The following is a 12,421-nucleotide window of genomic DNA, read 5'->3' on the forward strand; positions in this document are numbered from 1 at the left end:
TTTTACATAAATATATAGGTTGTGTGTATATATTAGGTAAATGTATATTCACATGTAAGGAATACGGTTTTTTTAATTGCTTTTAGTTCTAGTGCTGTATTAATTTTTTAAACTGTTTTAATAAACAAATGCATATTTGATGCATATGTTTGATAAAACTTGTAACTCAGGTCATATTCGCTTATACCTTAAATATTAATAAGCTCCACTATGTGACAGGTATTGATATATATGAATTCAACACTTAAACAGCTAAGTGACCTTGGGTAAATCACTTAAACTCCCTGTTGTTCAATGTCCTCATTTGTAAAATGCTGTATCTATCTTGTTGAATTGTGAATACTAAACTGATTGAGTGTAATACTAAGAATAGTGGCTGACACAACTATTTGCCATCATAGTGATGATTTCATAAAGGAGTTCAAATGATGAATAAGAACTGCAGACATGTAGTAAAAAAAACCCAAATGACACCATATCATGATAGAGGTATGCAGAAAGAAGTGGGGATCAACTCTGTTTGGATAGCTGTCAGAAAAGACTTTACAAAAAGGTGACCTGCCAGATGAACTTTAGGATGGTGCAGAAGTCCAATAAGTAGATAAAGGGGGAAAGGTATTCTAGAGAGAGAGAATGAATGCAAAAACATAAGGATGCAAAACAGTTCCACTCATCTGTGATCCCACTAAAAAGTGGGAACAGTAGGAGAAAGAGCTAAATAGGAGAGGTTGGTTGAGGCCCTGTGTGCTCTGATAAGAATAAGACCACTGAGTGTAACATTACTATCCAAACAATCAACCTAGTAATTGGGTATTAATTATCAAGGCCATAATCATTTAAATCTATACATGGAAACTTCTGTAACTACAGAAAAATAGGTACCACTTTTCAGGTGATTCCAATTCATCTTCTTTTTCCCCTCTGTTTCTTTGTCTCTTATAAATATGCTGACATATACTCCCAAAACCTGACACAAGGAAGCTGTTCTAGGATTCCTCACTTGGTTAAAACATTTTTTTTTCTAAGCCTTTAGTGCCAAAACACCAGAATTCAGGTGCTTAACACCGTCCCTCTTCTCTAACACATACACACACGTGTAAAATACTGTCCAGAATTCTCTTTGAGGAAAAATAAGGGAGAAGGGAAAATTATCTAATTAAAAGAAATCATTTACAATAAAGTGGGAAAACATTGCAAAACCCCACGGTTTTAACACTTTTTAAGGAATTTGGTAAATTGAGGCATTTCTAATATGGAAAACTATAAATTTCATAAATGTAAATCATCAGCTCAACCAAATAATGAACACATTTTCTTGCACCAGCTTTTTTTATGATGAATGGATAATATCGTGATTTTTCACCAAAATGTCAATAACAGATCTTGACCCTTCCTCTGATAATTCTTTATCACACCTTTGCATTCTGCTATCGATTTAACAATGCCCACTAAGAACAGGAATTGACCTTTGGCATTTTCTCACAAACTGACCAATGTTGTACCAATTAATAGGCGTGAAATCACACTGCCCAAGGAGAAAAAACAAAAAATAAATCACCGACTCCCTTACCCTACTAAGTAGACATTAAAATATTAAATAATACACAGTGTGTATTTGATGAAACCATTAGTCAAGTATGAAAAGGAGTTACTAACATGGTTGCTGCACCTCAGAGCTCCCCAAAGGGCAAAGAAATTATGCCAGAGAAAGCAGTAGCTCAACTAATCAATTCTATTCAGGAATTTTCAGTGGAAGTTCATGTCAGTTCATTACTGTTAATTTGACCTTGCTTCTGCAGTTACGAGGAGTGTTTTCATTTTAAAAGTGAAAGGATTTAAAATAAAGAATAGTCTTTTACTAAGTGGAACTTCTTGTTTACCTCTGAAATAAACCTAAACTTTGCAATGACTTCCATCCACAGGAATTACCAAAATTTCTTCAGGATCTTTCTTCCACTGATGCTGATCTGCCTTGGAACAGAGCAAAAAACCGCTTTCCAAACATAAAACCATGTATGTGTACATACTATTTCTGGTTTTAGATAATGAAACGTTTTCAAATGAGAGCAAAATGCATTTTAGCATTTTTTCTTAAATATATATTACATATTAATTGAATTATAATAATGCATTTTATTAGCAGCTGTTGAATTGTATCTCTTTTGCTTTGTTAATATTTATTAAAGTTAATGTACATGGTTTTCAGCTTATTCACACAAGGTTTACTCATGCAGGTGTAAGAAACTGTAGACCTAGTAGTTTCTTAGCTTTGTAATTTAACCCAAGTAACGAACCTCTCTAATATCTTCCTACAGACCTAGTTCTCAAATGAAAAGAGAAAGCTCACACATAACTTTGTGCATTAGTTTTCTTAAAAGCATGGCAGTGCTTTGTTAAGGAATATAAAAAATGCATTGCAAAATATTCATTGAAGATCAGAGTAAAGGTATGCTTACCAGGATTGGTTTTACAAAGGAGGCGGGCTTGTGCCTTATCACAGTGAACATGGCTTCATTTTTCAGTTAATAAGAAAAGAAACCATCTTACATGGTACATTGTTATTATTCCTTATACGTCATTAAAAAGAATGTGTCTACTGATGTGAAAAAAAAAAACCCCATATTATTGCTTTAAGACTTAGCAGTGATGTGAAAAAAAACCATAACATTCCTCTGCTAATAATAGCTATATATTTGATATCATATTTTTTTCAACAGATGTTCCTAACTAACTATATTCTGATTCAATACATTTTTATGTATGAAATTAAAAAGTGGTATTTGTTAAGCTCTGAAATATTGTCAGTATTGTTTCAAAATCTAGAGTTTTAAAATATTCCTAATTTTAGAGTTAGGGTATATATATTTTTCTATGTTCTATGCCTTTTCAAAACTATATTGGGGAAAATTCCATATATATATAAATTGAACTCTTCTGTCTAGAAAGACACAGCCTTAAAGAAGGGTGTAATCACAGAATGTAAAATCATAAGGATATGGATAGGAAGAAATGGACCATATTCTGTTATTCTAGAACTAGAGGCATGAAGTAAACAAATTTAGGGAAACATGATATAGCAGGTAGTAATCTAACGGAATCTGTTAATTCCCAAGAATTAGAAAAGGATGAAAATACAAATAGCTTTAATCACCTAAAATCCTTCCCGGAACAAAACAAATCAAAGGTAAATGACTTTAAGAGTAAGTTGACAAATAAGACATTATTGTAGGAAATAAGGAATGTCAGTATTACATCTCTCGATTCCTGTGGCATGACCTTTCTTAATAAGTCCTTTTGTTTTCCCTTTCAGAGAGTTAACTTGAGTTGGATGCCTCATAAGTTTAAGAGATATGGAAATTCTCATGTTTTTATATTCATCTATACCTAAATTTCCTTCAGACTCTCTGCTTCATGCTTACTTAGTGATATTCTGTGAAAACAAATACTATGGTCTGATTGAAGGACAGTTACTGTGGAATATTTAGTATTTATTTACAATTGTATATTTGGCTGAAGTAATGTGTATCACTATATATAAGTAAATCAAATATATCTAACTTATTTCCAAAGACTAAAGAGTATCTGACTTAAAAAATATATAAAAATTTGATATGTTAGACATTTTTTAAAATGTGTCATTTCAGTCTTCTTTATTAAGATCTCAGTGCATTATTTTCTGGGTTCACATAATGGCCATAGGAAAAGTCACATAATGCTAGCTTGCTAGCTCTTACAGCATAAGAAGTGAATATGAGTGGTCAATATAACTAAACAGACATCCTTAAAACAACAAGGAGAACTGAGGGGTAAGATTATCCGGATATCTAAAGCTAAGACAAAAAATAACTAGTGATGGAATTATTTTGTAAATCAAGGACGTTTTGGAATATTAAAAGCTTTGCATGCATTTTTTTCACCTTTTCTAGAGTCAAATGGATAATGTCCAATTGTATTCTGCTTTGTTCTTGATTTCAGTACAGAAAACTTATGGTAATTTTTCTAATAATATACTACATCCACATCCAATATCCTTTAATGGATTTTTAGGGGAAAGCTTTTTCTTAAGTGTCCTCTTAAAGAGTCGGAGGTCCTATAAGAAATAATTTTGTTAGGAAGAATGTTATATTTTTCAAGAATATTATTAGAATAATTTATTAGTTCAACTAATACATACTGCCTGCTATATAGTAAAATGACTAAGAACATGTGGGCTCTAATCAAACTTCCTGGGCTGCAGTTCTGTTTACCTACTAACTACTTTAGTGACTGGACATATTATTTAGTGGTGTCGACCTCATAACTTTCAGGAGTAGATGAAATAACCATGTAAATCACTTTGCCCAGTACCAGAACACAGGAAGCTCTCAAATAAATATTAGTTCTTATGATTGTTAGTAAGCAATAGATTGCTTATTTTTAAAAGCCTCTGACTTTCTGGGTGAATAAAATTTAGTAACAGGCCCTTAGAGTCTATGGTCTGGAGATGATAAACCTACTTCCCTAACTTCAGTTGGAAGACAAGCTGTAAACTCACTTCTGCCTATATGGACAAACAGACCCCCACCCACATATACATGGAACAAGAAAATGAAATGTTTAAACTAAATACATTCTCCCATTGTGCTTGCAGAGAAGCCATAAAGCTGAAATGTTTTTTTTCTCCCATAGAGAATGAATTCATTTAATAGAGTCTGAATTTTAGCTTGAGCCAGCTAAGTGAGATTCATTGTTTCCCCTGAGTAATGTAGTAAGTAGGATTTCAAATATCACAGTGCATTTTAGAAGATATTAGCTTACAGGGCTTTAAGATACTAGAATTAGCAGCAAATGCATGCAGAAGAGATTTCCAAGTCTCTCTCTGACAGGACACTATGACCTTCAGAAGTGTTCCAACACCATGAAGAAAAGTTTAGCTTGCTGTTGACTCAGTTATAAGCAGGCATATTGAGTGAATAGAAACCTGATGGCTTCCCTTGCTTAGTTACATGACTGGCCACAATGTCATTAAAATAGGCAGATCATACCAAATTCAAAATCTTTGGGATATAAATCATTCACATAAATTTGCTTGAACAATCCCCTTTCTTTAGATTCAAACACATTGGTCAGGTCATTATGATTACTAATGGTACAGCAAAGTCATTTAACATACAACGTGCTTAATTTTAAGAACATAAGAACGTGTTTTGTGTTCTATACGGCTTTATAAGTTCTATAAGCTTTTGTATAAGTTTTCCTCAGAGGATTCTACAAAATAAATATTATAACTATATATTATAGCTGAGGTAACAAAGGAATGGAAAAGTTAAGCAATTCACCCAGTGCCATAAATGGTAGATAGATCATCTGTAATTCAAACACAAACCCACATTTACCTATTTTTACTCCACTACTGAGTGCCTTCCCATTAAGATTAAAAACAAAACAAAACAAACAAACAAAAAACCTTCAAAATAATTAAGTAGTAATAGATACTTTATATCATTCCCTTGTCTAGTTAAAATTAGCACTGGACATTTCAATTATAATACCAACTTGGTAAAAATTCTCAGGAAAAAATAATGTTTGATACTTTTCTTTGAAGAAAAGTACTGGGTAAAGGTTATCTAATTTTGCCATACCTTAGAACAGTCTAAAGAATAATAATTAAGAGTTTGGTATTAAAGAAGGAATAGGCAGATAAATTAAGGGAAGAGTATAAATGGTCCAGAAATAGACCTAAACACATAGAGAAAACTATTTATTGTGTGATAAAAGTGGTGTTTTGAACAAGGGGGTAAGGATGGACTATTTGTTGTTCCAAATGTTAACAAACAAACAATAAAGATAGATTTTACCTCATTCTGTTTCAAAAAAAAAAAAAAAGCCCAATGGATCAAAACTCAAAATATTTAAAACAAAAGCAGAAAACCCTATTAACATTCCAGAAGGAACTATGAATAAATCTGTGAAAATAAGAATATTGGTGTGACAAAGACCTTTGTATATATCACACAAGAAGCCATAGTGAAGCCATAATGAAAAATAATGAGAAATTTGATTACAAAATATATAAATTTTATGTATGGCAAGGTAGCTAGCAGATAAATTGATTGATAGAGGCAAAGACAAATGACAAACCAAAAGAAAAATTCAATACATGTAACATTCTTAGTATATTTTTAAAAATAGAAAAATAGTATCATATGAAAATGTAATTAATAGAAAATGTATTTTAAATGGCCAAGACATAAGCAAAGAAGCTCAATTTCACTCATATTTAAGAAAATCAATATAAATATTAGGAGACATCAATTTGTATCTATCAAAAGGTCATAAATTAAAATGTTTAATACTATGGCAGTGAAAGTAAGAGGAAACAGTTGTTCAAACTGTTCAAGCACTTTTGTTCAGAGTGATATGATATAACTTGAGAACAACTTGTCAGTATCTTTCAAAATTTGAGATGCACAATATGATTTGGGAATTTTACTGCTGGTAATGTATTCTACAAATAGACTCCTACATATGTGCAAAACGTTCAGTTATATTTATTCAGCATTTTATAATAACAAAATGAGATGAGTTTAAATCACCTTAAAGAGCTAAATAAGTATGTTATATTCAAACACTGAAATACTATATGGCTTTTTAAAGTAATGAGCTAGATATTGTTGTTTATGCTAATACGGAAAGATATAGGTAAATAAGAAATTTTTGCAGAATAGTGTGTATATTGCCCCATTTGTGGTCAATTTTATATGAATATATATAGAAAATCCTGGAAATAAATACAAGAACATATTAATAGTCATTGTCTCTGGGTAGTGGAAATATGGAATAAGAAGGAATTTCTATTTAAAATTTTACAGCCGTCTATAATTTTTGATGTTATATCATGAACTTCTTTCTATTACTGCTATAGTAAGAAAGTAGCAGCAATTTAAAAAGTGAATTAGCATTAATTTCTTATATTTTCTTCTAGATAACAATAACAGAGTGAAACTGATAGCTGATGCTAGTATTCCAGGATCGGATTATATTAATGCCAGCTATGTTTCTGTAAGTTGCTATTTTTATATATATATTTTTAAAACATAAATACTGCAGTATTACTCTTCAAACTATTTAAAACAAGAAATTCATTACAACCTCTATGACTTTAATGTACCAGTTCCTTACAACAACATTATGTACCCCCATTTTATAGATGGGGAAATGGAGGCTCCAGAGATTGCAATTTACCCAACGATCATTTCACTAATAAGTGGCAGATGTACAACTTCTAGCTACATATCCCCTGGTCTTTCCACTATTTCCTACGTTTGTCAGAATATTCTCTGTACACAATGAGGTCGGCCAACCTCTCTTTCAAAGAAAAATTAGTCCTATGTACAGTCATGTCCATATAATATAAAAACCTATTATGCTCTTCTTCCCTTCTAGATTTTCAGTCCTTCTAGGGGACTATGATGCCTTGTTCTTTTCATCCTCAGCTACTTACAGAACGTGCACTCCATTGTAGCTACTCAACAAGCATATCTTAAGTGAACCAACATGGGGTGAACTGTGACATGCCTAGTATACTATGTTGCACATCATAGATAATAAATGCTTGCTGCATTGGATTGAAAGTTGAATAAACCGAAGTGTTTTAAGGATCTCTCCCTCTCCTTCTCCATGGCTCTTTTGTTCTCCCAATGCTCACCACTATCATAGGTACACAGAAACCTTAGATGCACCCAAGACCTCCACTTGGGTTGACACAATCACGAAATCCCAGAGTAGGAACTGCTTTTGTGGTTACTTAATCCAACCATTCACCCAGGAAATCTTTCTGAAAAATTACTTATAATTAGATATTAGCCTCTCTTGGCATTGATTCACCTATTTCCTCCTTAAGGCAGATGATTCTATCACGAACTACTCAAATACACAGTTGTTTTATAAAAACAAGATAAGTTCCCTTCTATTTTCACCACTGACTTCAATTCTAATATGTAGCAAAGTTAACTATGCTTCTTATCATGATTCTACAGATACTTGAAGGTTTCCTCTACTGCCCACACTCCCATTAGATTTTTATTTTTTCCTTATTCATAGTCTTCTCACTCAGGCCTGCCATTTCATTTGGTCCCACTGGGGCTCTGCTTATGTGATGCTCTGTCCTTTCCCCAACATCAAACATAACCTGTCCTATGTCCCATTCTCCCCAAGCCTTTGTTAAGGGGGAAAAGAAGAATTCATCCTAAATTTTATATTGGTTGATAATTACTCCAAAATTACAATTATATATTGAATCTTATTGTGAAAGAAGTGAACAATGGGAACATTTAAGATTTCTTAATAGGAGAAGTGACAGGGGGTTTGCAGAGGTTAATAAGGCATCCTTTGAATTTCATCCTGTTTTTGTGCTAGAACTTTAAATCTATTTTGAAGAAAACCCAAATTTACTATTGTGATGACATATTTTATTCATTTATCAAATCATTGATTTCCCTGAAAATGTAATTCTTTTCTAAAGATTTTGGTGAAATCTTGTGCTTACCAATTTTAATTGTATCCTAAACTCTATAGCATGTAGAAGTTTTACTTTGATTTGTAGAATGAGGCATATATATATTTAGATATTTAATCAATGATCATATATTTTGTGATACCATAGAACAGAGCAAGAACAAATTGTTGTATCAGTGATCTATTAATTTGTATCATTTTTATTCACCAATAAGTAGATACAAATGAATAGCTTATATCCTATAATGTTCAACCAGTTATGGGATGACAGTATAGGATATGAAAACGATTAGGAAGGCAACCAGTTTTAGGAGGTATAACTGAACCACACATAAACAAAGGAATATTCATGAGCCCCCAGTGTTCCCTCTAAATATTATAAGTTGTCAGGAGACAACCGTAAGAAGATCACAATACAGGATGAGCAATAAACTAAATCTGAGTACATTTATATATATACATATATATATATTCTGCTGTGGTCAAGTGATGTTGTAATATAATAAATTTTACAGCAAAGTCACTATGACCCATATGTAATGATATGTGTAATCATTACTGAGCTACATGGTAAGCAGGCCCAGATGGAAAGCACTTTATATTAAGGCAGGTTTCAGTATTGGAGTGGGCAGTATGCTGTATTGCTTTTACTTCTGGGGATATCTCCTTTGTCTGGGATGTCAGGAACAGATGGAAATAGACAAAGTCATAATACCATAGTGGCCTCTCACTTCTCCATCCCCAAATTCAGGCAGTCTTCACCTCAGAAATAGTGAAGATTTCTCAGAATGAATGTTTGACACCTCAGTTTCCCCCAACTCCCCACTTTTGTTCCATGGCACCTCCATCTGAAAGTTCATGAACACTTGTTCCAGGAGCAAAAGACAAAGGCCATCTACAAATGGACTCTGAATTCCTATTTCTTTGGAAGCTAGAGGAAAAGGGAGAAGAACTATAGAGCAAGGTAGAGAGAAAGCAAAATAACTAGTGTTTAGATGGAAAAGAAAAAGTGAAGTCTGGAGAAGGGAAAAGGGAAGACCAGTAGGTGGTCTGAAGGATGTACTTTAAGACTAGGAAACTCCAGGCCTGGGTCTGTAATTAGATTACTATATGTTTATCTCTCTGCCCTTGGCTCTTCTTGGGAACTGTGCTCCTGAAGCTAGGACTCAAAGAGAGCCTGGAAAATGTTGATTAAGGATGGACTGTGGGAGAGAGGTAGGGAGGAAAATAGATACTGCATCCTTGTAAACAACCACTAATTGTACACGTGACTTTAGGAATGTTTTCAAGAAAGCTAACAATAAGAACATTATGTAATGGGACAAGACCCCAACCCGCCACCCCAAATTACCTCTCCTGTCAACCTGAGATGCCTGAAATTACTTCAATTTGAGGATAGCTTTTACCACAGCTGGAGATTGAAGATTAAAGGCTATGATGCAAATGAGCTGTAATCGTATCAGAAACATCAGATTTCGTCTACTCTGGTAGAAGATTATGGTACCAAAGGACATTGAATCCCTGAAAAAGGGAAATGCAAATAACTAGGAGAAACATTTTATAAATTGATCAATTACAGTTAATTGTCCTCACCCTTAAAACGCTTCCAGGACACCATTCTCTCGATTTTCCATCTACAGCTTTGACACTTTCATCTCAGTCTCGTTGGTTCTCTCTTATCTCCTTGGCCACCAAACACTGAAATTATCTAGAGCCCAATCCTTGAATTTACTGTTTCTTTCCAAACTCATTTCCTTGAAGATCTCAACCATTCTTGTGATTTTAAGTAAGATCTATTGGCTAACTACTTTGAAATTATGTCTCTAGTTTGGACTTCTTTCTGAATGCCAAACTCATATACCCAATTGCCTTCATGACATTCCCACTTGAATATCCAAAAGAGATTTCAAGTTTAATATTTCCATTATGAATTCTTGATTTTCCTTTTAACCTGTTTATCCTGGGTGTGGAGAAAAGGGAACCCACCTACATTGTTGGTGGGAATGTAAATTGGTGCAGCCACTATGGAAAACAGTATGGAGCTTCCTTAAAAAACTAAAAATAGAGTTACCATATGACCCAGCAATCCCACTCCTGAGCATATATCTGGAGAAAACTCTAATTCAAAAAAGTACTTGCACCCCAGTGTTCACAGCAGCACTATTTACAATAACCAAGCCATGGAAGCAACCTACATGTCCATCGACAGGTGAACGGATAAAGATATGGTGTATATATACATAGGAATATTACTCAACCATTAAAAAAGAATGAAATAATGCTATTTGCAGCAACACAGATGGACCTAGAGATTGTCATACTAAGTGAAGTAAGTCAGAAAGAGAAAGACAAATACCATATGATATCACTTATATGTGGAATCTAAAATATGATACAAATGATCTTATATACAAAACAGAAACAGACTCAGACATAGAAAGCAAATTTATGGTTACCCAAGGGGAAAGGGGGTAGGGGACAGATAAATTAGGAGTTCAGGATTAGCAGATACAAAGTACTATCTATAAAATAGATAAACAACAAGGTCTTACTGTATAGCACAGGGAATGACATTCAATATCCTGCAATAAACCATAATGGAAAAGAATATGAAAAAGAATATATATTATATATGTATAACTGAATCACTTTGCTCTACACCAGAAACTAACACAACATTGCAAATCAACTATACTTAAGTAAAAAAAAAAATTTTTTTTAAGTCTGCTCTTCCTGAAGTTTTCCCCATCTTCATTTGGAATCATTATTGACTCCAGTATCCAATCCATAAGCAAATTCTCTTGGCTCTGTCTTCAGAATTTATCCAGATTTTATCACTTACCACAATCCCCATTGCTATCACCCAAACTAACCCTTGGTTGGATTGTTGCAATAACCTTCTAACTACTCTCCCTCCTTTCTCCTTTAAACCATATCAGCTTGTCTTACAGAAACCAGGATGAAACTCTTAAACCATATATTCCGTATGTTCAAAATCTTTCAAAGGCTTTCCATATCATTCAGAGTAAAATCCAAGATCTTATAATTACCTACTCTAGGACCTAAAGCACCACTGTCCCCCCTCCCTTGTTCTTTCTGACGTCACCTTCTATTACTGTCCCCCTCATTTCAGCCACTTGCTATTCTTAGAACATTCCAGACACATCTCTCCTTTAATGCTGTTATACTTGATTTTCTACCTGGAACACTTTTCCTTCAGATCTTGAAGGGATTACTCCCTTTCTGCTTCAGTTCTTTCCTCAGATTTCACCCATGAGTCTTTTCTGAACACCCTATTTTCTGAAAACTCTCTCTCACAACACTTAGCACTTTTAAAAACTCTATGTAAATTGTTTATTTAATAGACTTATTAATAGGCTTAATGTCTATTTCCCCTAACTAGAATATAAGACAAATGAGAGCAGGAATTTTATTCAGTGATGAATCCTCAGCCCCTGGAACAGTGCCTGACACACAGTAGACATTCATAAATATTATTTGAATGGAGGAATGTACATATTTAAAAAGTCTGTAGAGAGTGACTAAAATATGAATGGTGCTTCATTCTGGATAGTGAGATTACAGATTAATTCCACATTCTATTATGTATTCTTCTGAATTTTCCAAACATTCTACATTGACTATATATTACTTTTTTAACCTAAAAAAAAAAAAAAAAAACCTTTACAATGTAAAATAATTATATATTTCAACTGAGACTGGAAACATAGAAATGCTTTAGCATATAGTTTATTTAAGAGACTCAAGGTTTTATCCCAGAAACTGTCACTGGGTGATTTTGGGAAAATCACCTCAAGTGGCTCATTATTCTTTAAAGTAAAATAAACTGGTTGGATTAGATTTTAGGGCCCCTTGAACTTTAAAATGTATATTTATTCTGTGTAACACTATATTCTCTGGCCAC

At 33.3% G+C, this 12,421-nt stretch overlaps 1 protein-coding gene and 1 long non-coding RNA gene across 2 annotated transcripts in view; one reads left to right on the forward strand and one right to left on the reverse strand.

The window, feature by feature from the left end:
- The window catches only part of PTPRQ (protein tyrosine phosphatase receptor type Q), a 289,628-nt gene that overhangs the window by 257,892 nt on the left and 19,315 nt on the right, over window positions 1-12,421 (forward strand). The window contains exons 55-56 of the mRNA XM_082350721.1: window positions 1,923-2,013; window positions 6,965-7,041. Of these exons, the coding sequence (XP_082206847.1) occupies window positions 1,923-2,013; window positions 6,965-7,041 (168 nt within the window). The remainder of the gene's footprint in view (window positions 1-1,922; window positions 2,014-6,964; window positions 7,042-12,421) is intronic.
- The window catches only part of LOC309609377, an 85,240-nt gene that overhangs the window by 33,904 nt on the left and 38,915 nt on the right, over window positions 1-12,421 (reverse strand). The gene's annotated exons all lie outside the window — the stretch shown is intronic.

Source organism: Balaenoptera borealis (genome assembly GCF_965194805.1).
Source record: "Balaenoptera borealis genome assembly, chromosome: 13".
Taxonomy (NCBI): domain Eukaryota; kingdom Metazoa; phylum Chordata; class Mammalia; order Artiodactyla; family Balaenopteridae; genus Balaenoptera; species Balaenoptera borealis.